The 27,783-nt window shown below is 41.0% G+C and overlaps 2 protein-coding genes across 2 annotated transcripts in view; one reads left to right on the forward strand and one right to left on the reverse strand.

Moving 5' to 3' along the window:
* CTNNA2 (catenin alpha 2) overlaps positions 1–27,783 on the forward strand; it is a 1,382,498-nt gene that overhangs the window by 1,032,804 nt on the left and 321,911 nt on the right. The gene's annotated exons all lie outside the window — the stretch shown is intronic.
* On the reverse strand, positions 21,266–22,078 carry LOC102276449 (replication protein A 32 kDa subunit). Its single transcript, XM_005891825.2, is given in 1 exon segment — positions 21,266–22,078. A coding segment is annotated over 1 exon segment (813 nt).

Below are 27,783 nucleotides of genomic sequence, written 5' to 3' on the forward strand. Positions count from 1 at the left end.
TAGCTCACCGGCTTTTTCCAAAGAAAAAATCAACTCAAATCTTTAAAACATGATAGAACTGAGCAACTTGGAGGGAGGACCTGGCTGAAGTTAGGCTCCTACCCTGCCACAGAAACTGTGTCTTCCTTGATATTTGCAACACAAAGAGATGATGCCTAGGTCCTTGAGAAAGACACTCTTCGGTTGTAAAGCTGGCAAGAGGCTTATTCACTTTTAAAAAGATTTATCTATGTTTCAAAGAGGCAGAAAAAGACTTACAAGTTTTCTGAAGTAAATACTCTAAGAAAAAGGGTGAGAGTTTGCAACCCCATGGACTGTAGCCTAACAATCTCCTCTTTTCATGAAATTCTCCAGGCAAGAATACTGGAGTCAGTAGCCATTCCCTTCTCCAGGGAATTTTCCTGACCCGGGATCTATCCCAGGTCTCCCACATTGCATGTGGATTCTTTACCATCTGAGCCACCAGGGAAACCCCATTTTGAGGGGTGGTAGAGGGGATCTCTCCCTTTGTTCTCAACAGGGAGATTTTTTTCTTTTGCAAATTGTATTTATACCTTGACACACTTTGGGAAGTCACTCAACCTCCCTGAAGCTCTGATTCCTCACCTGGAAGAAGGGAATAATAACACCAATAGTAATTTCTCTTCACAAAGGGCTTAAACAAAGGAACTGTGCAAAGCTTTTCATTTTGTAATAAATGATGAAATGAATAGAATTAGGCTTCCCTGGTGGTTCAGACAGTAGAGAATCCACCTGCCATGCTGGAGACCTGGGTTCGATCCCTGGGTTGGGAAGATCCCCTGGAGGAGGGCATGGAAACCCACTTACAAAGAAACTGTGCAAAACTTGTCGTTTTATAATAAATGATGAAATTAGTAGAAATTACGTATCTTTTCTGGTATTAGATTACATCAAGCAGTTAATCTAATATTTATTGAGGACTTACAGTTTTAAAATATGCTCTTTAAGGCCAAGAATCCTTTTAAAACAAAAATGTATCAGTTCCACATTTAGGTGTTGGATATGAGCATTTTCTCTCTTTGTGTGTCTTATCCATAAAATAGATTTCATAAATTTTGCCCACCAGTTTTCTTGTCATCATTGTGTCTATTTTGTGGTTAAAAATAAGTATCTCAGTAAAGGTAAAGCCAGTTTAACCTCTATGAAGTTAATTGTCAAGATAAATCTATTTTTAAGAAAATATATTTTAAAATATATATATTCTCAGTAATTATTTTGGTTTAAAAATATTGTGATACATTTCAATACAAAAATCAATATAAGTACAAGAAAAGAGTTTAGATATGATGAGAAGCAAGCAAAGAAATATTTTATTTCCCAGTAAGTGCTTTTAAAAAACATTAGTAAGAGGGGGGAAGAAAAGAAATACACACACACACATACACACACATACCCTGGTGTCAGTAGTTGAATCCAAAGTTACTTCAATTTGACGTATTTGACATATCATGGGATAAAATATAAGCAAAGCAAAAATGACTAAGAATAGCTCCATGATAATGCTAAGAATTAAACTGAATAGTCAAAGAATCTCAAGCATGTCTGGGAAATGCTCCATTGACTGAAACACAGCATTGATATGGGGCTTTGTTCTTCTGACACCAAACTTATCACCTGGTTATTAAATCATTGGTGAGACCAAAATTGTATAAAGTGAAAGTCGCTCAGTTGTGTCCGACTCTTTGCGACCGACTGTACAGTCTATGGAATTCTTCAGGCCAGAATGCTGGAGTGGGTAGCCTTTCCCTTCTCTAGGGGATCTTCCCAAACCAGGGATCGAACCCAGGTCTCCTGCATTGCAGGCGGATTCTTTACCAGCTGAGCTACCAAAATTATATAAACAACGTGCTAAATCCAAGTTATCTTCTCTCATTCGTATGAGGGGTTCTGTTCTAAGACTTGGGTCTTGCCACATTTTTCTGATGATGAAGGCAAATGGGTAGGTATACACACCAAAAAGTTATGTGGTTCTAGAAATTACAATTACAGTGCAAGTTAGAAATTATTCAGAATAGAATAAAATATTTTAAAACCCTGTTACAAATCTTAGCCAGGAAATAAATTTTCATGAGACCAGTGATTAACCCAATAACAGAATGGAATTTATATCAACCATTCATTAATTCCATTTCCCTTTTCCCAACACCATTAATTAAGTGTCTGCTCAATTCCCATCCCTATGCTATGCTTGTGTCGCTTACCCAATTACAGCTAATTTTCTTGCGTGCAACGACATTGGTAATAGCCTCTAACAGTTGTTGAAATGTGGTTTCTAGTGCTTACTGCACTGTCTCATCCTTAAATATTCCATAACATGTTTTCTCATTTGGTTTTTAAAATTTAGTTTGTGTGGGGAGCATTGAGTTGAATACAGTAAGTGGGTGGTTTCCTTCCTTTCAGGTCCTTGGAGACCCTTAATCTGATTTAAGTTTTGCCTCTGGAGAAAGCTGTACCACTGAGACGGCTAAAAATAACTGTTCTTGTCTTGCTGTTTTACCTATGACTCGCTGAGAGAAAAGACTTTGGAAAATAAACTTTAGATGGTGTGTTTTATAAATTATATCCACCTGATCACTTCAAATTCAAGAGGGAGGGACAGTTTAATTTTTTAATTAAAGCTTTTGCAACAGGACTGTTCATTCTCTTCTTTCGCTCTCTACAAAATTAGAGATGGTGAGTTCTGCAAGTATTAAACATAGTACATAGCCTTGTTTCAGTTATTCCTAAACATATGAAAGTAAATTCAGTATTTGTATGTGAATATTAAGTTCTCCTTGGACTCCTGTATTATTTTTTGGGAGAAAAGAAAATATTTTCTTATCAGATTCATCCTCGTTTGTCAGTGGTTCCTAATCATTTAGTAGTTTAAGTATCTTCTCCCTCACTTTCCACTAGCATCCTATCTTCCCCACCCCCAGTATAATTGATGATCTGTAAATAAACACTTAAGGGCCATTTAAGGAGCTCAGGATTTAAAATAAGCCTACAGAGAATCCTTTTGTTTAGCAAATAATCCTTTTATAATCACCTCTGCTTCATCAGCACAGATTTTAATCTATCTGCCTTTTCTTAAAGCAGAAAGTGTTTCATCTTTTCGAAGTAGGTGAAATACCCACTTGAAGTAATGTTGGGCTCAGATTTAAGAGCTGGGAAGAATTAGCATGGGGTTAAGTACAATAGTCATGGTTTGATTTCAAGGCAATGGCTTGAATAGTGAAGTTGCTCAGTCGTGTCCGAGTCTTTGCGGGTCCGTGGACTATAGCCTACCAGACTTCTCCATCCATGGGATTCTCCAGGCAAGAATACTAGAGTGGGTTACCATTTCCTGCTCCAGGGGATCTTCCTGACCCAGGGATCAGACCCAGGGATGGAACCCGGGTCTCCCGCATTGGAGGCAGACGCTTTAACCTCTGAGCTACCAGGCAATGGCTTGAACGTGCTCCTAAACATTTGTAAGTTTTACTGTCTTTATGGCTTCCCTTATAGCTCAGTTGGTAAAGAATCTGCCTGCAATGCAGGAGACCTGGGTTCGATCCCTGGGTTGAGACAATATCCTGGAGAAGGGAAAGGCTACCCACTTCAGTACTGTGGCCTGGAGAATTCCATGGATTGTGTAGTTCATGGGGTCACAAAGAATCAGACACAACTGAGTGACTGACCCTATTTATAGCATCATTTCTTCCTTTTTATTTGAAAACATGGTCTTTTGTCTCTTCAATTACCCCTATAATTGGAAATGGCATCCATTTTGGGTGGTTGTTTTCATCTTTTCCATTTATATTTAAGAATTAATATTCTGTTTTGTCTACCTACATGCAATAGTTCAAAGAAAACCTATGAAATTCCAATTGACTCAATTAGCCCATTGTTTCTAACACATGAAATTTAAGGGATCACTTCAAAGCCAATTGGAAAGTAGCTTTCTTTCTGTTGATGCCAAAAACTCACCCTCTGTACACTGGAACATCTCAGAGAGTTTCGGGCGAAATGGTTTTATTGATTTACCAGGCAAAGAGGGACACAGTGGTCTTGTGCCCTAAAAAACTGTGTGTCCTAGCCCTGGGGAGATTTACTGAGGAGTTTTATAGCAGTCGGAGGGTGGGGGTGTTGCTGATAAGGATCAAGGTGTCTATAGGGCCTGCATTCCTTTAATTTGGCCTCACATGGTCTCCTGATGAAATGCTATGGTTCTCATGGTTATCAGACTGTGACCTTCTCTCTGGAAAGAATACTTCATCAATGTCGTTCAGTTGCTCAGTCATGTCCAACTCTTTGCGGCACACTATGGCTTACCTGTCTTTTGCTGTCTCCCAGAGCTTGATCAAACTCCCGTCCATTGAGTCAGTGATGCCATCCAACCATCTTATCCTCTGTCATCTATTTCTCATGCCTTCAATCTTTCTCAGCATCAAGGTCTTTTCCAATGAGTTGGCTTTCATGCTTCCATGGACTGCAGCTCACCTGGCTTACCTCTCCTTCACCATCTCCCAGAGCTTGCTCAAACTCACATCCATTGAGTTGGTGATGCCATCAAACCATCTTGTCCTCTGTCATCCCCTTCTCCTCCTGCCTTCAATCTTTCCCAGCATCAAGGTCTTTTCCAATGAATTGGCTCTTTGTATCAGGTGGCCAAAGTATTGGAGTTTCAGCTTCAGCATCAGTCCCTCCAATGAATACTCTGGATTGATTTCCTCTAGAATTGACTGGTTTGATCTCCTCCTAGTCCAAGGGATTCTCAAGAGTCTTCTCCAACACCAGGATTCAAAAGCAACAACATCTTCCACTTGTTGGGGGTTTTATTTCTGCAGAAGAGCTCAAGGATATTTTTATGTGTATCCCTTAAGGCAGAACCAGGACCCTACCCCACAGCTACTCTATTGTTTCTTGACTGTTCCTCCTTTGACTCTGTATCCCCTCCCTTCCATCATTAGTAGCTGTCCCAGTCTGCCCTTCAGAACTCAGGAAGGGTCAGGAAGGCTGGAGTCTATTCCCTACAAAGAAGAAACAGAGGACACAGAAGGACTTGGGTGTCCAGGAGGCCAACAGGGTCTTGCTTGGTTTCACTGTCAACGAGTAAAGTAGGAGGCACCTTTTGTTCATGTGCTATCAACACATCTGTGAAGAGAGCAGAATCCTTTGCCCTCCTAAAGCTTACATTTTAGTGGTTGTGAGATAATTGTGTTTGGTCAAACCTGGCAGTAGGATTTTTTAAAAAATATTTTAATGTAATTTTTTTAAAAAGCGTGATCATCAAAATGATTGAGCTGGTACAAATAAGCTTCCTATTTTCACATTTTAGCCAAAATATGTCATTGAGTCTTTTGTCTGCATCACGATAGTCTGTTTTTTAAAAAAAATCTAATTTATTATCTTTTTCATAGCACTCCTAATTTCTAAGATCATTTTGGTCTGTACATACTTAAAAAAAAAAAAAAGATGCTCTCTGAATATAAGGAACATAAGATTGTGTAACTGTTTTCATAAATAAAAAACTTACACTTTACCATTATAATCTGAGAGGAAATAATGGTTTAATTAGTTTTTAGATGAAAAGACTTCTGCAATCAGACTGTGTTTGTAATGGCATTTATAAAACAATTTTCCCTCTACAGTAGCATTGTAATTAAGACTTTCAATGAAACTGTTGGAGGAGAGGAGAGTGCTTTTCCCTGTGGTCTGCTGTTTTGATCTCCCCCTCAGGGCCCTCTGTTGCTCTACACCAGCCTTGCACTAATGCCTTATAATTGTGTTTCACTTCCTCTAATTAAGCTGACAGGGAACTCGAACTGCTGTCACTTACCTCATTGATCTGAAAAGTGACAGGATTAGAGTGTGGCATTTCTTGCACAGAGCACTTAACATCCCAAACAAATACCCCCTCGCAGAGAAAAGGCCCGAAGTCTTCGGGGTTCTGGCTCCACCTCTGGGGCAGTGGGATGCCTGAGTTAGAAAGGTCACAGAGAACAACCTGTTTGTGGATGAGTTCCCAGTGTGCTTCTTTCAACAGCTGTTCTGGATATTTTATGGCTATTGATGTTGAAACTCGGCCTCTGTACATCAGTTCCAAAAATAATCTTGGAGACAGAGGTTTGGGTGAAGTAGAAAAGAATAGCTTTATTGCTTTGCCAGGCAAAGGAGGGACACAGTGGGCAAAGGCCCTCAAAAAACTGTGTCCCAACCTGGGGAGATTTAGAGAGGAGTTTTATAGCAATAGTTCCAAGACCAGGTTACTATAAAGGATCAGGGTGTGTGTAGGACCTGCACTCCTTACTCTGGCCTTAAGGGGGTTCTTGATGAGCTTTTCTTGTTCTCAAACTGTGGCCTTCTCTCTAGAATGAAGAATGCTTCATCAAGTAGTTAACATCTTCCATTTTTTGGGGTTTTATTTCTGAAGAAGAACTCAAAGATATTGTGTGTGTCCCTTGAGGTGGAGCCAAGACCCTGCCCCAAAGATCCGCTATTGTTTCTTGACTACCCCTCCCTTGTCTCTGTATCCTCTTCATTCCCTGAGTAGCAACTGTTAAGGTCATGGAGGCTGGAATCTGCTCCCTAAAAGCAAGACATGAGAAACACTTTCATGACCAGGAGCCCCACAGGGTCCTCCTTGGTTTCAGTATGACAGGAGGAAAAATGTTTTTGCAGATCAATAGGTGTTTGAAAAACAGGGTTAAGCCAAGTTAAACAGGTTTCTTTAATTGTATCTGTCAGTGACCTCATACTTGCATTGTAATTTTTTTTTTTTTAATGTGGTACAGTGGATGTGTTTGAGGGAGCTTGATATGAAGTATTTCACAAATGTGTTAGAGAATTTTTTTGGAGGTAGAAATACTATATTCAAGATATAGTATCCCGTGGCCACTTTTTGAGATTTTTTAGATCTAGTCAGTGAGGACTTTCATGTGGCTATTTGGTGATAGGACTCTAACCCCAGTTATAGTGATGGTGGATCAGCCTTACTAAAAATATTTCTTCAAGTCTCTTTTATTGTCCTTCTTTACGAAGATAGATAAGGGGGCTCCTGGAGAAAGAGAACCAGGCATGGCTTTTTTGACATAAGAGAAGCCCTTTTTGGCCTAAGCCTTTTGTGATCTAAGCCTGGTCACAACGCTGCCCTTAAACAGGTCTCAGTCATTAATGATCTTAACTGTTATCAGGCAAGGGAAGTAACATCAGCAATGATAATACATCAATTAAGAGGCTCCCTGTTCTATTCCAATGGTAAAAAAGCCTTCAGCACTCAATGTCCAGATCAACTGGAACCTTAGATATGATGATGTTGACCTTTTCCAGCCCTCTTGAGTTCAGTCAACTAAAGCTTGGATTCTGTTGACTGCCCAAGCCCCTTCATGAATACACTTTTTCCCTTAGCTTAAATCTTCCCCATTCAGCTGTTCTGGGAGACACTGCTTTGGGAAAGATTTCCAGTGTTCCCCTTACTTGCTGCAAGTAATAAATCCTTCCTTCTTCTAATTTTTGGCTTTGTTATTCCTTTGGTTTAATCAGCAAGAAGTGAATCCAGTTTTCAGGTGATACCTCCACTATTGCTGGCGGCATATATCAAATCCCGTAGGTACCTGACAGGAAATGCCAAAAGATCCAGACCCACTTCACTGTCTCATTGTTCTGCTCTGTGCACTGCTGCTCTAGAGCCTGCCATCCTGATGAACCAGGGAGTCCAAATGTTCTCCCAAGTTTAGAACCTTCTACTGACCAGTCATGAATGTAGGCAAATTTCATACAGTCTCTAAATCCCCATTTATGCATCAGTAAAAGGGAGTTACAAAGAACCTTGGTTTAGGGTTATTATGGAGAAAAGAGATAACCCATGTGAGTCACCTGGACCATAGCAGAGATACATTTAATGGTAGCAGTTATTATTATTTTAAGATTTTTAAAACTTTATTAGATTTTCTTTGCCAGCAACTACACTATGACCAATATCTAGATGCAAATCGAAAAAGTCAGTTGCGCATTCAACTGTTTACAAATAGCTTTATGCTTGGTAAGAACCAGCATTATGATTAACGGGATTTTGTTTTTCACTTTTATATCCCACTTGGGATAGTGTGAAAAAGGTTTTAGGGCACTGGAATGATATAATTTCTTTAAAAATAATAAATATTCAATATTAATCAACTCCTTCAACTAACAGAAATCATATCCTCTTCTTCTCTGAGTTTTTTTTTTTTTTTTTCCCCATTATTCTACTGAATAGGATATGGGAAATTGTAGTTTCTACTATTGAGTTTCCCACTGACTTGTTTATTTGAAATGGAATTGTGCTTAAATGTGACTTTTAGCAGTTGAGTTGCAAGGTATTTATCAACTTGCTCAGATTATCATCATAATTTGAAATCCATCTTACCAAATAAATGCATGCAAAATTGACTTCTAAAGACTTAACACACCCATGGAAAGCTAAGTTCCTGTGGGCAGATATCATTCAGTATCAGTTTAGAGTTTGATTGAACCTCAGAAGTCATAATAGTGTGATAGACTGTCTTGGCATATATTTGCATTTAAGCCCTGCATTTTCCATATCCTGTCTGCATGGTCTCTACTCCTTTGAACTGTTAGCAACTGTAAATAGAGATTATAACCCACTACCAAAGTTATGGGTTGTTCTAAGTATTAAAATGAAATAATGCATAGAAAAGTATTTCATAAACTATGAAATGCTGTACGCCTTTTGTTAGTATGATTTTAAATTATTACTAGAAATGGGATGTATTTAGAGGACAGAAGTCATCTTACACTGTAATGCTAATCCCCACCATATAATCTTCTTTCTATAAATTTTCATATGAATGTGCTAAGATTGGAGAATTTGCAGCACCATACACAGATTTTACTTTTTTAAACATTTTGTTTTGGTTTAGAAACCAGGCTAATTTGGATATAAAAAGTGAATGTAAACAGAAAGGCTTTTGCACAAATTTGTTCTTAAGGTGCTTATATTGTACAGATAGCTTGGGAGATATCAGATTCTCCTTTTCTGAAATCAAACTCCAAATTTAGGGGTATACTGCAAGTTTCACTGAACTTCTCTTAGCAGTCTGTTTTGAATTTGTGACAGGCTGATATGTTTGGCTGATTTGGGGAGGGTGAGGAGATAGGTAGATCAATGGATAATATTGATATAGCAACTCTAGAAAGGGGAGTGATGGTGCTAAAACTGGCAGAATATTATTACCAGTAGTTTCTGGTAATCCAGGGCTGTGTGTGTGTGCATAAGGGAGGCTTCCATATTTTATGTTATTTACTTGAGAATTATTCAAAATATTTAACATATATTATAATTTAAAAAACTGTTTATAAATATATTGAATAAAAATATAACCATAATAATGTTAATTTTAAAAAAGATATGGTCCAGTCATTGCTCATTCACTAAGGACTAGTCAGAAAATTTTGGTATATTACGTTGACCAAGAATAACTTGTAGTTGGGGTGGTGGTGCTTAAAAATTGTTTACTTCTAATATTTTGCTTAAGAGGTAAGAAAACTGGGATCTAATTCAGTGACTTGCCTAGTCTCACAGAAAGACAAAGAAGCAAAATGGGAAATATCTGGCTTTTCACTATACTTCACAAAGTAAAAGCCATATGCTTGATACATGGTAGGCACTCAGCAAAGTCCTACTGATTGTCCGAAATATGACCAATTCTGATTTCAACAGTCACCAGGAGTAGTCATTAATCAGCAGATACTCATCAAATGTCCCTGAGTACCAGGTAGTACAAGATGCTGGCGATACAATGATAAGGATGACTTTCTAGTGGTATGAAGGGCATAGACCTATGAACCTGAAATTGTAGGATGAAAAGGACCCTAATGGAAGGATGGACAAAGTAAATGCAGGCACAAGTAGAGAGGAGGAACTGATATCTGAGTAAATCGTCTCTTCTTTAGAGGAGATGACATTTGAACAGATCCTCCATAAGCAGGTGAGGAGTGAAGGGGAGAATGTTGCAGGGTCTACCAGAGTGATCAGTGCTATTGAACATTGTTGGAGGGGCTATAGGCATCAAGAAGGCCATGTGGAAGAACCTAGAGGCACGAAAGCATGATCTCTTCCAGGAACAGTGACTTACACATGAGGTTGTGGTAGGGGTAGGAGATAAATTGGAGGGCCACACAGAGGTCAAATGGGCCAGAACTTCTTGGACATAATCTTATAGGTGTTAGATTGACATTAGAAGATTTTAGAAAGTAACATATGTGTATTATTAAATATAGTAATCAAATAATGGGTTGGGTTTTCACACAGTGGATCTGATAACATAAAAGACATGAAATAGCTGGCCTAGTAATTTTTTCAGCTCAAGACTTAATTAGACTAATAATAAGAGGATCATAAAACATATAATATAAATTGGGGGACTTTTGAGAGTAAAACGAGGCATTTTTATTAATTATGCTGGGACAGTGGAGGCAAATTGGAAGCTGTCATCACACTTCCTGTGAGATGATCAGTCCTGTGGATGGTAATTAGTTGGCCCAGGTAAGTATTTAGGGATCCCTGGATGCCTGGCCTGCTCATGGATTGACGAATATAGGATGGATGCTGTAGAATCCCAGAGCCTGTCCAGTAGACCCTCTCTATTCATAGCCATAAATCGATTTCCAATTAAATTATTTCAAAGATGCATTTACTTAGTGTCCTAAAATGCTGTGCAAGCCCTATATTTAGAGAAGTGTTCTGTTGTTATTGTTTTGATTTGTGAGTTCTTTAGCTCTCATGTACCGTTTTTTTTTTTTTTTTTTCTTAAAATTTCCCCATTCCTAAAGAATTAGCCAGACTTAAGTTTGTAACCCAGGTTACATGGTTACATGTAACAGGTTACATGCTGGGTCCATCCCTCAGTCTGTGCATGTTGAATTATCTTATTTCTGTCTTTGAGCACATCTGTAGTGTGGCTAACATAAGGGCATTTTGTAAAGATTAAACAAGTGAGCAAAGTTTAGTGTTTAACACATGGTAGAAACCAAGTAAGTAGCTATTGTGTCTTTATTTTATGTCTCTTCATTGAGAAAGCAGTTTTGGTTTTTTGCTTTTATAACCACCCCTCATTTGATTTGATTCCCTTCACATGCATTGTGAGGAGGGCATGGCAACCTACCTCAGTAATCTTGCCTGGAGAATCCCCACGGACAGAGGAGCCTGGCAGGCTACAGTTCATGGTGTCGCAGAGTCGGGCACAACTGAGCGACTAAGCACATGCATTGTATCTGCACTGTAGCACTTATCTTTTTGCATTATGGTTGCTTTTAAAATTATCTTACTTACTAGGCCAATAATTCTCAAGTGGGTGTTATTTTGCACCTCCATTCCCAGGGTGCCAATATCAAGAGACTGAAAGGACAAAAGTGGCGCTTCTGGCATCTAAGTGGTAGAGGCCAGGGATGCTGCAAGGTGCTCTACAAAGCACAGGGCAGCCTCTGTGACAAAGAATACTGCCCTAAGTTGTTAGTGGTGCTTCCAGTAGGAAACTATGCTTTAGACTCAAACTCTGCAGAAAGTGTTAGTTGCTCAGGCATGTTCGATTCTTTGTGACTCTGTGGACTATAGCCCGTCAGGCTCCTCTGTCCATAAGATTATCCAGGCAAGAATACTGGAGTGGGTTGCCATTTCTTTCTCCAGGGGATCTTCCTGGCCCAAGAATTGAACCCAGGTCTCCCACATTGTAGGCAGATTCTTTACTGTCCGAGCCACCAAAGAAGCAGATAGTGATGCCAAAATCTCAGTCTCTGTGCACTGGTGCCAAATTGAATCTCAGAGACAGAGTTTTGGGTGAAGTAGACAAGAATGTGCAGTATTGGTGGTATACTGGTGAACATAGCTGCCTTCCAAGCAATTGACCTGGGTTCATTTTCCAGCCAATGCATAGTATTCTGGGGCTTCCCAGATGGCTCATTGGTAAAGGATCCACCAGCCAATGCAAGAGACACCAGTTTGATCCCTAAGTTGGGAAGATCTCCTGGAGTAGGAAATGGCAACCCACTCCAATATTCTTGCCTGGAGAATTCCACAGACATAGGAGCCTGGAGGCCTACAGTCCATGGGGTGGACTCATGCTCTCAAAAACCGTGTGGCCCAACCCAGGGGATTTCATGAGGAGTTTTATAGGAATTTATATCGGAGAAGGCAATGGCACCCCACTCCAGTACTTTTGCCTAGAAAATCCCATGGACAGAGGAGCCTGGTAGGCTGCAGTTTCATGGAGTGGGGTGCCATTGCCTTCTCCAATGTATGAAAGTGAAAACTGAAAGTGAAGTCGCTCAGTCGTGTCTGACTCTGTGCGACCCCATAAATGGCAGTCCACCAGGCTCCCCTATCCATGGGATTTTCCAGGCAAGAGTACTGGAGTGGGGTGCCATTGCCTTCTCAGAGGCAAGATCTAGAAAAGATCAAATTACTGCAGAAAGTTTGGTTTTGCAGATGTCCCAAGCCCACAGTCATTCAGTGAAATTCTCTCTCTCTTGGAGAAGGAAATGGCAACCCACTCCTGTGTTCTTGCTTGGAGAATCCCAGGGACGGGGGAGCCTGGTGGGCTACCGTCTCTGGGGTCGCACAGAGTCGGACACAACTGGGGCGACTTAGCAGCAGCAGCATAGGTATATATGGGCTTCCCTAGTAACTCAGCAGTTAAAGCATCCGCCTGTAATGCGGGAGACCTGGGTTCAGTCCCTGGGTTGGGAAGATCCCCTGGAGAAGGAAATGGCAACCTACTCTAGTATTCTTGCCTGGAGAATCCCATGGTCTGAGAAGCCTGGTGGGCTACAGTCCACGAGGTCGCAAAGAGTCAGACAGGACTGAGCAACTTCACTTCACTTCACTTCAGTTTCAGCAGCAACCACACTGCTTTGTCTCCAGTGTCTAGTGCTGTGGTTGTTATATGAATCTTGATGTTAATTGGTGGAATGTATGAATCTGGACTGAAAGTTTAGCCATGATCTCGTAGGGATTTCATCACTCTCTTTAGTTAGCATGTGGGTTGCTGTTGGGATATCTTAAGTATATAGCTACCAGCTACCTGCCTGAAGTAATAGGTATGTTAAACTGGAACTCTGAAAGGGACACCAGAAAAAAGTTAGCCATAAGGGCATAGACATCATGCTGCTGCTGCTGCTGCTAAGTCGCTTCAGTCGTGTCCGACTCTGTGCGACCCCATAGATGGCAGCCCACCAGGCTCCCCCATCCCTGGGATTCTCCAGGCAAGAACACTGGAGTGGGTTGCCATTTCCCTCTCCAATGCATGAAAGTGAAAAGTGAAAATGAAGTCGCCCAGTCATGTCCGACTCTGAGCAACCCCATGGACTTCAGCCCACCAGGCTCCTCCGTCGGTGGGATTTTCCAGGCAAGAGTACTGGAGTGGGGTGCCATTGCCTTCTCTGATAGACATCATATAGATACTTAAATATCTCATTTAGGTTTCTTAATCAAAAGCACCTGCTAACTTTCACTTAGCAGACAAAACATTGCATTTTTACCTGAATTAAACTGTGAGAGAATGTGAGATTAAACTGTCTTTGGCTGTTTTGTGAAATGGAAATGTGTGAGGGCATATCAGTAAGATTGGGTTAAGTGGTTTATCTATTTATCTTTATCTGTTTTGCATCTGATAGCTGCCACTTTTTAATGAGAAATATAGGACTTTGAGGAGCTGGGGGAAGAAAAAAAAAAAAAAAACTGCGAAAGCTAGCCTGGCATTCCAAGCAAGAATTCTGCTCTGAGATTTGGGAAACCCATTTTCTAATTGTTGGATGAGATGGGGCTCCTTCCTTAATCAGACAAACTGATATGCACTGTGTGCTGTGAAAAACTGAAGAGTTTGCTGAGAAATCAATTAGGATATTGGGAGACAAATCTTTGCATCTTCCCTTCCTGTCCTCATCTCAACTCTCTTGGATTTTTTGTTCACCTGAGTCAGTTCTGTCTTTCAACAGGAAGTGAAAACCTCAGCATGAGATCATTACTTTGGTATTTCCTGTTGCACCTTGCGTTAGTTTGTTAGGGCTGCTGTAAGAAAGTACCAGAGACTGGGGTTTTAACAATGGAAATTTATTTTCTCACTGTACTGGAGACTTGAAGTCTGAGATCAAGGTGTCTGCAGCTTAAGTTTGTTCTGAGGCCATTCTCTCTGGCTTGTGTAAAATAAACAGCCTTCTTCTCTCTCATAATCTTTCTTGTGCTTTTCCATATCTAATTTCTTCTTTTTTAAAGACACTAGTCATAATGGATTAGGGCCCACCCTAATGACTTCAGTTAACCTTAATTATTTCTTTAAAGATTCTGTCTCCAAATACAGTCGCATTCTGAGTCACTCAAGGTTAGCACCCCAGCATATTAATTCTTTTTGGGGAGAGGAGGGCATAAATTTGCTCATATCACATCCCTATAGGGCTTAACACCAAGTAGGTGCTCAACAAAAACTTGCTTTTTGACAGCCTGTGCTGTTGTTTGAAGTAGGATGTGGTGGCTGACCCCAGAGCACAAAGAGACAAAGGTCAGCCTGGCTGGTGTGATTCTCAGCTTACAAAGTCTACCCTGACTCAGGCCACCACATATGGAAACCTGGTCCCGTGCTTGAAGACCTTGCCCCTGGAGTCACTGAGTTTAAGAAGCCAAAGTTGGGATAATTAGATTATATTTAATATTGGAGAAGGAAATGGTAACCAACTCTACCATTTTTGCCTGGGAAATCCCATGGATAAAGGAGCCTGGCAGGCTAAAGTCCATGGGGTCTCAAGAGTTGAACATGTCTTAGCAGCTAAACCACCACCACTACCAACACTGGTTGATTTGTTAGTTCTTCTCTTTGTTTCTTTGCTCTCCACTCAGCAGGTTTGATTAATCACAAGGAAAAGAAGGCAAAGGGAGGATATGGACAGCCCTGGAGAAGGGCTTCCAGTGGGAAAGCTCTTCCAGGAGAAACTCTTTGATTAGGAAGGGAGGGGCTGCTGGATGCCCACTTAGGTGGTGGTAAGCCTGGTCTAACGCTTGTTTACGTGTAGGTGGGAGAGAGGGACACCCTAACACTAACCCTAACCCAGGTGACTTTGAACTTAGCATCAGTCTGGCTTATGCACAGAGAACAAAAGAACTTGAATCCATAACCCACAAATTAATAGTTAATCCCACAAGTGTAAGTCTCATGGGAGAAACAGATGAACAACCAGTGAGCACATTACATACTGAAGGTCTTTCTCAATTTTATTAGTATTTTAGCAGGGAACTTCTAGAGTCACTACGAAGAATTAAAATAACACTCTAATGATAGGTCTCTAGACTCTGCATCAGAGTCAAAGGCTTACTTAGAAAAGAGGTATGTTTTGGCTGCAGATCCATCTCTGGAGGCCCCTCTTAGCTCAGTGTGTATAAGTAATTAGCATCTTTCCTCTCTGACTCCCCATCAGTGCGGGGTAGACATGGCAGGTCTGCTGCATCTGGCTTCCTCATTTCAGCCAGGACCTCCCTTCCTTGACATGCCAAATGAAGGTGACTGAAATAGAAACCATTCGTGCTGCTTGGGGATCTCCCTCTCCTGGCAGTTAGTTCTAGGCGCTCAGTTTGATTAAAATCATTAGTGAGGTGTGTTCACTACTGATTTCATTACCCATGCATAAGACTGAAAGAAAGAGTCTGTCTCCCACACTTGCCCCCCATCTCTCTGACTAGCATAGGAAACCACAGCTGTTGGCTTTGAATTTTTCACTGCTTTATTAGTAAAGTTTCAGGATCCGTGTCTGGTTTTCCTTTTTCATGGCCTTGTATTTGAATTATGTTATAAAGAGGGCTGATGCTGAAGCTGAAACTCCAGTACTTTGGCCACCTGATGCGAAGAGGTGGCTCATTAGAAAAGATCCTGATGCCAGAAAAGATGGATGGCAAGAGGAGAAGTGGGCAACAGAGGATAAGATGGTTAGATAACATCACTGACTCAACCGACATGAGTTTGAGCAAACTCCAGGAGATAGTAAAGGACAAAGAAGCCTGGCATGCTGCAGTTCATGGGGTCACAAAGAGTCAGACACAACTTAGTGACTAAACAACATAAATAGACTTTAAAATGGTGAAAATTGCATGAGTCTTAAATATCACTCAGATGTTAAAAGATTTTCAAATGGCAAGTCTGTGTAAACCTGAATTCATCTATAAAACGATGTTTTCTCCTAGACAGTAAATCCGTCCGTTCATGCTTCAGATGCTAGACACTGTTCATGCTTCAGATGCCTCTCCTGAAGAGGTTTACTATCAAGAAGGGGAAAAAAATCACAATCAGTAAACTGCTGTTTGGATGCCAGTTTCATGGTAGAGTTGGAGACAGACATTTTGCCTGTATTCATCTCACCCCAATCTAGGTTTAAGCATCCTTTTTGTTGTTCTACAGATGAGGATTGAGATTTAATGAGTTTAAGTAAATTGCCAAGGGGCTTCCCAGGTGGCTCTAGTGGTAAAGAACCCACCTCCCAATGCAGGAGACTAAGAGACGTGGGTTCAATCCTGGTTTGGGAAGATCCCCTGGAGTACAAAATGGCAACCCATTCCAGTATTCTTGCCTGGGGAAACCCATGGACAGAGGAGCCTGGTGGGCTATGGTCCATAGAGTCGCAAAGAGTTGGACATGACTGAAGTGACTTTGCACATACACACACAGCTATTAGATAGCAGAACCAAGATGTAATTTAGTACTGTTTGTGTCTGCTTCAAAAATTGTTTGAAGGAAGGGGAAGGGTTGGGAGATGCTCAGAAGGATGGGCAGGTGGTAGTTATGGGCTGAAAATTTTATTTGCATTGTCATTTTACATTTAAGAATTACATTTACATTCATTTAAGAATGAGGGAACACTGATTTCTTTATCAAAGCATCCATCTTCACTTGCCCCAAGTCTTAGTGTCAGAAGCTGGGGTGACCTTTGCAGTTGGCAGTATGCATTCCCATCATTGCCTGTGGCCCAGATAGATAGTCATGGATGCAAATAAACAAGTCAGTAGTAGATTCTGAAAGGACTGGGATTTTTGGATTCCATCTTTCTCAGTGGTCCTTCGTTGCAGTTCAGCCAATGAAGGTTGGCGATAACATATTTTGACTCCTCTTGTCCTGTGGGAATGGCAGTTGTCACTTTATTGTGTGCAAGGAAACTCCTTTTGGGGCATTGCACCTGACATAGTGGGGATATGGTCTTTCTTTCAACAGAGTTTACACTCTATTAGTGGAAACAGTAACCATACAGTAAAGAGATAATGGCAGTGAGTGAACTTGCAACACACATACACACACACACATTGATGTATAAAACATGATTACACCATTTTCATTTTACATGATTGTGTTAGTTATGTAATTTACAGAGGGATCATCAAACAATTTGGGTGTTGCTGCCCTGGGTCAGAAAGATCCCCTGAAGAAAGGCATGCCAGCCCACTCCAGTATTCTTGCCTGGAGAATCCCGTGGACAGAGGAGTCTGATCCGCTACAATCCATAGGGTTGTGAATAGTTGCACACTACTGAAGCAACTTAGCATGCCAACCCGGTTTGGTAGTTTTTTTCCCCCTTACAATCAGTGTTAAAAATCTGCTTTTTCATAAGATTGACGATATAATTTGAAGCAATGCAGTACAGCTTACTCTAAGTGAACAGAGAAAATTCAAGCAACCACATTTAATCCTATCCCTGCCTTTTTTCATGACAGCCTGCAATCAAGGGGTAGCTCTAGCCAGATCTCTGACTATGAGTGATGTAGGGGGAGACAGCTCAGAGCCAGCTTTCCTGAAGAAGGCTGCTCAGAGATTTGTCTAAGGGGGATGCTATGGCCTGACATCAGAAAGGACTGTACCAGTTGCTGCTGTGGTTGAGAGAAGAGAAGTTCTGTGTGGGGTATGGGGTCAGGCAGAGCTTGACCTGGGCTGTAGAGGATGATTGAGTTGGGAGGAAAGGCACAATTAGTGTCTGGGAGATTATTACGTGGTTTTCAGAGACAGACTTCTCTGAGAACTGGGATGTACTTACAAGGGAATAGAGAGATTGGGGCCATAGGGAGAGGAATTTGGGAGTAAATTTTCAGAAAATGTTGAGAAATCAGCACAGTGTAGACTTGGGTTTACCAGTAGAAACTCTGAAACACTGCCTGGATCAGGATCCTGTTTTTCTGTGTATGTGCTCTCATAAATTTGTAAATCTCTCTGTGCTTTAGTAAGATCAGATGCCTTGTTTATTTCTGTGTCCACTGTATCAAGCGGCCTTATTTTAATGTCTACATGTAGATGTGACTGTGGCAGGTAAGAAATTTGGGGGAGCTGGTTTAATCTTCTTTTTCAGGGACTTTTTCTGACATGATGTGGCAGGCTGTGTCTGCTTTATCTTGTTTGGATCCTCAGGCAGTATGGCTTTCCTTTCCACTTAAGTCAATTGGTTATGAAACTTATGTTTTTGACATCAGTAACTGAGTCATCAGGAATTAAGCAGATTTGCCTTCATTGTGGATCCTTGGTTCGACTTCAGGCTTACTACTAGGAAACTGTTGCAGAACTCATGGATCCCAAACTAGGCTGAGCAACAGAACATGGCAATATGGAAATGTAGATTCCTAGGTATTAATTAGAAATATTTTAATTAATAAAATGATTCATCAGGTCGGGACCCACTAAAACAATCCCTGTATTTCCAGAACTTTGTAATTTTTTAAATGTTTATTAAACACTCAGATTTCCAACCTACTTCTGAGCCACAGAATTGAATCTCCTGGTAGAGGAACCTAGGGAGCTCCATTTGTAACAATTATGTCACATCGGCAGTTTCCAGCCTTGTGTTATTCAGCCGAAGACCCTCCTAGTTCCCTTCTCATTTCTGGCCACCATTTACCATCATGTAACCAGCAACCCCTTTTGGAATTTAATCCACCTAAAAGCTTACATTAGTGGCCCGACACCTTAGCCCTGAATTGTCAGAGAGATGTGCTTGGCAACATATGCTGCCCTTCTGGCTCTGTGAGTAGACAGGGATGAGCAATTGAGAAAGACTCAGCCACCAACCAAGGGCTCTGAGGGCCCCTAGAGGTCAGAACTTCATGATGGAGGAGCAAGTCTCACCCAAGAAGTTCTCTCAGTTTTGGCTGTGTACTGTCTTTAACTTACACTCAAGGACTTTGCATCATCAGAAGGATTCAGTGAAGTGGAGGGATGCGCATACAACTTGAAAATGTATGAGATGCTAGGATTCTAATCCAGGCCAAGATTTTGCTGTGTGTATTTTGTCTTGAATCTTTTTCCTACAGCTCGTCTAGAGAGAGTACGATACACTTTTTAAAATTCAGACTTAAATGCAGACTTAGCGAACTTTCAGTAGGATCCCAGCATAGGAAGGAAAAAGATCTCAGTGTCTGGCTAGTCGTGATGCATATTCTCAACTCTCCGCCTTAATAGACACAGTGTATGCTACAGAGAGCAAAGTGTAATTTTAAGAACCTTGTAATTCTTTACAAATTAACACAGCAGATGGTGTTTATGGGAGCCACACAGTGAGGAATATTTGGGACCATGTGAGACATGTGTTGCAGGGTTTCGGCCTGCTTTCTACTTAGTTTAATTTTTAACGGTTGTGCTACAAAAAAAAAAAAAGTACTATTTGCCTCATAAAGTTTTCATCAGTGCCAAGGGTGAGCAAAGGCCCCCTGAGATGGTTTCCTTATGGGTCAAATTCCAAGCTTTTCAGGGAGAAGGGCCTCCGAGAGATCCCTGACTCACCTAAGCCTTAGGAGTGCCTTGTGCTTAGACCTTGGTCATGTGGCAGAGGCCTTGGGACTTTGGTGCTGGGGCTGGGAGCAGCCTGGCTGTCTAGTCTGGCTTGCAGGTGGGTTTGAAAAGTTGAGCTAGAGCCCAAGGCTTGAAGAGAAAACGGGTTAGCAATGAGGCTAGCACCTCTAGACTAGAGCTTGCTAATTTATAAGTAGTTAAAATATTTCTTTAGTTATTTTAATTAAAAATGAAATGTTATTCTCTCTTAGTTCCCCTGTAGTGATAAGAACTAAAGTGACCAGGATCTATGTGGTTACTTTCCAGATAGTGCTGGTCTTTTTGAGGGAAGTGTGACAAGGAGAAGAAAGTGTCATGATATAGATTGTAGGTGGGGTTGATGAGAGGATGGGGAAAAGTGGTTCTCACAGGTTTTCCAAGGACCAAGAGAGGTCAGATTTGATTTGGGGAGGAAAAGAAAAAGCGTTGGTTCTCAAGAGTGCCAGGTAATCTCTTTGGGGGTCCCCTGGGCATGCAGGAAGTGCCAGGCACTCCCAATTTGTGGATTTTCTTTTCCCAGTGTCACCAGGGAAACCTCTTCATTTTGTTCTACTGTAAGGTTGGCAAATAGAATGGTCCCAGGTGCTCTCTGGGATGGCCTGTTTGTTCCAGTCAGGACCTTGCTCAGCCCTTGAAAGTGCCATTTTACCAAACCCATTCCTTTTTTAATATCTAGTGTCTTTAAGCTTGGGGCTTCACCAGTGACTCAGCAATTAAGAATCTGCCTGCAATGCAGGAGCCACAAGAGACGCAGGTTTGATCCCTGGGTGGAGAAGATGCCCTGGATGAGGGCATGGCAACCCACTACAGTATTCTTGCCTGGAGAATACCATGGACCAAGGAGCCTGGTAGGCTGCAGTACACAGAACTGCAAAGAGTCCGATATGACTGAAATGACTTAACACGCATGCATGTACACATGGACTGAATTGATTGCCTCCGAAATTCCTATGTTGAAGCCCCCCAAGGTGATGGTATTTGGAAATGGGGCTTCTTAGAGTAATTAGGTTTAGATAAGTTATTAGAATGGGGCCCTCATTATAGGCTTACACACACACACACACACACACACAGAAGTCACTCAGTCGTGTCCAACTCTTTGCGACCACATGGATTGTAGCCCACCAGACTCCTCGGTCCATGGGATTTTCCAGGCATGAATACTGGAATGGGTTGCCGTTTCCTTCTCCAGGGGAGTCTTCCTGACCCAGGGATTGAACCCGGGTCTCCCGCATTGTAGGCGGACGCTTTACCGTCTGAGCTACCAGGGAAGTCCATCAAAAACACAGAAGAGTAGTAGTAAGTTTCAAAAGGATGTCAGTTGAGATCTGTTATAGATGAAATCTACTTCCTAGAAGTCACCTTGGCAATTATATGCACAGCTGGAGACAAGAGGCTGCAAAAAAAGGTCCAACTGGAAAATATCTCGGGTACCCAGTTAGATCCAGTTATTCTGCATCTGTGAATTTAAAATGATCATCATCCACAGTGGAATAGATGTGTCCCTCGTTGCTTAGAAAATCCACAGCTAGCTTGATTGAGGCTACAGACATGTGTTGGAGTTGGTTCTTGAGATCCTGAAAGTTCAATCGTACAGGTCTTAGGCAAGCCTGGATCGAATTCAGCACCTGGTTCTGGGCCACAGTGAGGCCATTTGCTGGTATGAAGTTATTCCCACCGAAGTTTCCAGCTTCACCCATTCCTGGATTGCTGATAGGTGCTCTCCCTGCTGAAGGATGGCTGTTCGACTTGCTCAGCATCATGTGTGCATTGACTACTTCCAGAATATGTGTGGTGAACTCATTCATATCCTCCAGGGGCATGATCTTAAAGGCTACCAGGCTTTTATTGTTCTGGAAAGATCTCAGATGACCAGCCACTTTCACATATGTTTCTGGAGGGACCACAGTGTTTTCACTGTTGGCATCATCTGTGTCAACCCACTAGCGAACATCCATGGGTGCAGCTGTCATGTCATCTGTCTTGTAAACAATGTTGGTTGTAACTTTCTCTGCATTTCTGATAATCCCCACAATAGTGACCTGTGAAATCTCAACATTTCCAATGCTGAATACTTCATCAACCAGAGTAGCAGAAAGCAGCTGAGATATGGTACAGGGTACAATGTGCTGAGCTTGAGCTCTGGATTTCTTTTCAGCCTGGGAAGCTGTCAGAGATCCAAAGCCCCCAGGGGACTGTGTGTACCCACCGACTCCCCCGAAAGAGGAGGTGCTATAGCTTTCAAACCCACTATTCCACATCTTCGACATGATTCCCTCAGGAGAGTTCCATTATAGGCTTAGTGCCCTTATAAGAAGAAGGGTGCTAGAAAGCTTACTTGACCTCTCTTTCCACCATGTCTGTAAGCCAAAAAGAGAGAAACCATCCCTGCAGGACCTTGCTCTTGGCTTTCTAGCCTTCAGGATAACAGGAAAATAAATGTCTCTTGTTTAAGCCATCCAGTTGGTGGTATTTTCTTATGTCAACCCAAGCTGACTAATACACTATCTTTAAACTCCTGTACTTCTAATTGGGAAGAAGTGACATAGAGTCATGAGAAGTTTGTGAATAGTATAGGATTATAATTATGCATTTTATATATTTGTGTTTTAGAGTGTGACATCTGAAATTCAATTAACAATGCAAGAGATTTGTACCGTATGTAATTGTTGCCTGAGTGGAAACGGGCAACCAAATAAATGATGCAGGTGGCTATAGGTACTCAGTGGAGGATGGGTTGCTGTGAGATGGGAGGGCAGGGATGTGTGTTGAAGGAATTACAGTATGAACTGGCCTCTGATCTATGGGCAGATGAAGCACAGGAAGACCAAGGCTTGGGGTCCCTACCCAGATAGACGTTCCGTAAACCTAAGTAACCGTCTGCCTGATTGTTTTCCGATTTCTGTGAAGTCTCAGCAGTGTGGACCCAACTATTGATCTTATTTTTGAGATGCTGGAAATTGCCAGAGTCTGGGGATCTTTTAGGTGTTGTTAGCTTTAATAGTAACTGAGTGGTTTGGGGAATATGCACAGAAAAATGAAGCAGAAGCTTAAATTTCATTGAAATTTAAATCATTTATGTAGTATGGGTATATACAGGTTTGTGTGTGTGTGTGTGTATAAAATCAATGGAAATTTCACTTTGCCTTGACTACTTCCATCTCAACTCTGAAGATAAAATGGGATTTTTTTTTTAGCAGTTTGCTCAGTTCATTGTCTCTCATAGGCTTTGAGGGTGCATATGGTTAATTTACCATTGCTCTCAACAATCATCCAGCTTGGGAGCTGGGGAAGGGGGGCTCTGATGGAAACTGTATTCTAGGGCAGGGTTGCCTGACAGATAATCACTGGGGACTACACCTGTGGTGATAAAATAAATCAAAGAGCAAGAATTGTAACATTACACAGGTGCCAACCACTTCCTGTGGTTTTGATCAGTAAATCATGAAGTAGGTGATATTTATTTTTAGGACCCCAAATTTTCCAAATCATTCACTCCTTCCATACCTGCCTTCTAACCCTAGGTGCCTACATGGACCCTCTGTCCTTCTATTCACAAATGAGTGTTTCTGGAGCACTTCTTAGGAGGCTTTTGTTTTGTTTTTGTTTTTTTAATCACCATCATTTTATTTTTTTTATTCTTGATTTTATTGATTGGCATATAATTGCTTTCCAATGTTGTATTAGTTTCTGCTGTACATTTACCCTAAGAAAAACATAATTCAAAGAGACACAAGTACCCAATGTTCATCATAGCACTATTTACAATAGTCCAGACATGGAAGCAATCTAAGTGTCCATCAATAGATGAATGGATGGAAAAGATGTGGAATATTACTCAGCCATAAAAAGGAACAGAATTGGGTCATTTGAAGTGATGTGGATGAACTTAGAGGCTATTGTACAGAGTGAAGTAAGTCATAAAGAGAAAGACAAATATCATATGTTAATGCATATATTTGGAATCTTAGGGGTTTTATGCTGAGTACTCCAGGAGAAAATCAGGGCATTCACTATCCATAGAAAACTTGGGTTCCTTTTTGCTGAAATATGAAAACTTGATAAACAGTGCAGGACAGTCTATCATTAGCATATGTATTATTTGCCACAGTACCTAATAGAAGGATATGGTCAGAGGAGAGGAAGATCTTTAAGGACTAGCTCAGTACAGAAACACTCCCGGGGGAAAGATTTGGAGCTGTTCCTTGAAGCATGGGTAGAACCTGGTTAGGCAAAAGGTCAAAGGGAGAATAACCCCTTTCAGCCAGGCACCAACATGAGGCAGAAGGTGTGTGAGTTGTTGAGAAGGAACAAATTGACTAGAGATACAGGCAGTTACAAGAAGGAAAAGCATTTATGAAGTCTTAAAATACAGACTCAAAAGTTTACTAGAAAGTAGAGATGCAGTAAGCACTAAATGGAAACTGAGAGGTATACTGGGCCAAGGAAGTGAAAGCTTGGTCTCAACAGGTCATATTAAGAATAATGTGGTGTTGGAAATGTTTTGAGTTGGCCAAAAAGTTTGTTCATATTTTTCCATATGATGTTATAGAAAAAAACCGAACGAACTTTTTGGCCAACCCAATACATTCGCATGGTTGGTCGTCATGGGCAGAAGGATTTGAGGAACAGCAAGATTTCTAAGGTCTCTTTGATGGATAAATTCTCAAGTCTACTGACTGACTGGATTTAGGGGAGGAATACAATATTAGGATTTAGAGCTCTGACAGTGATTAGTGCAGCGAAAAGCTCTCTAGGTGAAACCAAGGTCTGAGCTCCCTTGGTTCTCTGAGCTACATCCACGGGGAACTTGCTGAGGTTTTCCCTTTCTAACATGCCACCTTCAAATCATTTTGGTCTGGTAGTTTAAGGTCTCTGATTTAGTCAGACATTGTTGGTTGTTAGGGACAGAGATTCGACATCAACAAACATGGGGGAATTTGTTAACTCATGACACTAGGAAATCCATTGATAGATACTAATGGATTTAGGTACAGCTAGATTCAGGAACCCATGCATTTCATTCACTGATAATAATAAAATTTGTTGAGTGCCTATTATTTGCCAGGCAAAGCTCCAGGCTGCCAAGATTTAATGATAAATAAAGGAAAGACTGTACCTTCATGGAGTTTTATTTTACAAGTTTAGTATATAATGAAAACTATGAACCAATCTGGTTTGCCTCCAAAAGCTGACTTCCCTTACCCTTCTCTTCCCTTCTTTTGCATTCCCTTTTGTTTCCTTTCCCTAGCATCTCATCTCTTTTCAGCCCCAAATTAATTTCTCATCTGTCTCCTTCTTCCTCTCTCCCTCTCCTTATTCCCCTTCCCTCCCCCTCCCTTTTCTCCTCTTTCTACTCCCCAGCTATGCTTTTCTTGTGACACCCATTTTCAAAGACACCTTAACCAGCTCAAGGTGTATCTGCTGACAGTTTATCAATCCCAGTGGAGAAAAATATGCCTCCTTATTAATAATTTTACCAACCACCTTATGGCTGAATCTCACTGGTTTGGATGTTATCATGAGTTTATCCCTGGGCCAGAACTCCTTGGTTGAGAATCAGAAGGAAAAATTAGAGGGTTTACCAAAAGAACCCAAGAGAAGTTGCTGGGAAAATGGAAACGACAGCAACGTGCCCTGAACTCTCCAAGTCAGGCCTTCTCTGTGCATTGCCTGATATGTGTACTGACACTGCTATGCTAGTAGGTGTGGTCTGGGGGTTTCACAAACAAAGCCATCCTGATTTTCTAACCTTATTAGTGATGATTTTTTCCTTGAGTATTGATAATGCCTGGCAGAGAAGCATCAGATACATTTTTGCCCTAACACATTATCATAATGTTTTTCCCTATCTTTATCCTCCCACCCCTATTTCAGAGTCCAGGGAAGCTGGAATTTTATGTGGTTAAAGGATCCCGATCATGGGTTTGATTTGCGGCTGATGCTAAACTTTTATCCATTCTAAAGAGATATTGCCCATTTTTTTCTAAGAGAAATGTCCATAGGTGGTGAAAAGGAAATGTTTAGAAAGGTTCACATTCTCAGACTGTGATTTACACATAATATAAAGGTTTTACACAGTGTTCAAGGTTCTTTAAATAATGGTGCTATTTGTAATAAGAATATCATTTCTACATGCAGGGTCTGAAGGTAGATAGGCAACCCTCCAAACAGGATAGAGTGACCACTAGATCAATAGATAATTTTTTCTCCTCCCTTCCGTTGTCTAAATCATAGGTTTAAATGACAGGAAAATGTGTTAGAGATGGAGTGCATGGCGCAGTATAGCTTTCTGCCATTCTGATGATTTTGACTTCCATCTCTTTCAAATGACAGCAATCTGAAGAGTGGGCATTTGATTAGCCCACACATTCAATATATGAGAATCACCACTATACAATATTTTGAAGATTTCTCAAACATTCAATCAAGTTTGCAGGTACCATTGAGAGAAAGAACAAAGCGAGAGACATTGGCCTTCTTACAGCCATTTCCAACATATTAATATCGTGCCCTGAAACTAACATGAAACCACAGATCTGATGGAAGCACTGAAATAGTAGATTTATATTCTTGGGGTCTCCATGAGTGACTCCTTGTACTAAACTATGTGTTTAAGGTAGAATGAGGGGCTGGAATGGGGAATGGCCTTTAAACAAATATTCAGTCAATTTCAGAAATTTAAAAATTACTATTCTTTATTTTTTTGTTTTATAAATTAGGAAGTTGTGAAATGTTCAGCATAGAATTTAAATATTTTGCATATCTCTTCAGTGTTTCAGAGGGAATGATGAATATTTAATAAAAGAGAGAGAAAGAGGGGCTTTTATTTCACAATAGGACAAAGGACAGTATTATTAAAAAATGAACCAAGATATTGTCTTTTTACTGAAGAATGATTGTGAAAAATCAAAATTTCAATTAATGTCCCCAATCATTTTTGTGTAGTATTGAACTAAAAATAGGAAGTTTTCTTGATAGCATCTGATACTTTGGCAAACTGGACTTAAATTTAGAGCCAGAAGCTAGGAGAATAAAGGACCCCCTATAAAAAGCCAAATCAGGAAATTCATTCCCTTTCCTCTCATAAGTTCAACCTCAGATTTGCCCCAAATGTGTTTTGTAAAATAGAGCCCAAAGACAAAAACAAATAAAGTTTAATAAACACGCACCTCCCGAGCGTAACAGATGGCAACTAGGAAAGCTGCCTGAAGCGCTGTGAGAGCATGCTCCCGCCTGTCTCTTCTTTTATTTTTTTTAAACAACAATACTTAGTAAATGACTGTCTCTATTGCAAACTCACCCTCTGCAGGTAAAGGTAAAGGCAAGTGGGAGCACTTTGAGAAAGGTACACAAGGTCTGTAGGCAACGTGTGATGGGGCAGATAAACCCAAACCGAGATTTCTTCTGATGGCCTTTGAAGAGAAACATGTGAAACTCCATAAAATCACAAAATCTTAGAATTTTAGGAGAGAGAGATGGTTTATATATGGCATAGAAATGGCCCTGGGCTGGAAGTCCAGAGGTCCTGGTCTGACGATATTGAGGCCATATGATCAGAATCAGTAATGTCATCTTCCTGGGTTTTGCTCTTTTCATCTTTGAGAGGAATGGAGGGGTGAGGAAGAAGAAGAAATCGATTAAGATAGCTCTTGCTGAGTTAGGGCTGTGCCACCTGCTCCAGATACTGTCTCTTTAGGTTCACAATAATCCCCAAAGCAAGTTATTTACTCACATTTTAGAGATGAGAAAACCCCGGCTGACAGCCAGTCCCAGCCCTTTCTGCAGTGTAGTGAGAACATCCTCACAACAAGGAAACGTGGTTATGAGTTCTTGACAGGTTTGGGCTCCCCCATTTCCTGGGGTCTGTCACTCATGTGTGCTCCCTCTGTTGGACAGATGATAAGTCTGGAGTGCAGAGAAGTTGCCAGATCACCTAGGTAGTTGCTGGCAGAGAGTGCTTATG

This window comes from Bos mutus, chromosome 11 (genome assembly GCF_027580195.1).
Source record: "Bos mutus isolate GX-2022 chromosome 11, NWIPB_WYAK_1.1, whole genome shotgun sequence".
Taxonomy (NCBI): Eukaryota; Metazoa; Chordata; class Mammalia; order Artiodactyla; family Bovidae; genus Bos; species Bos mutus.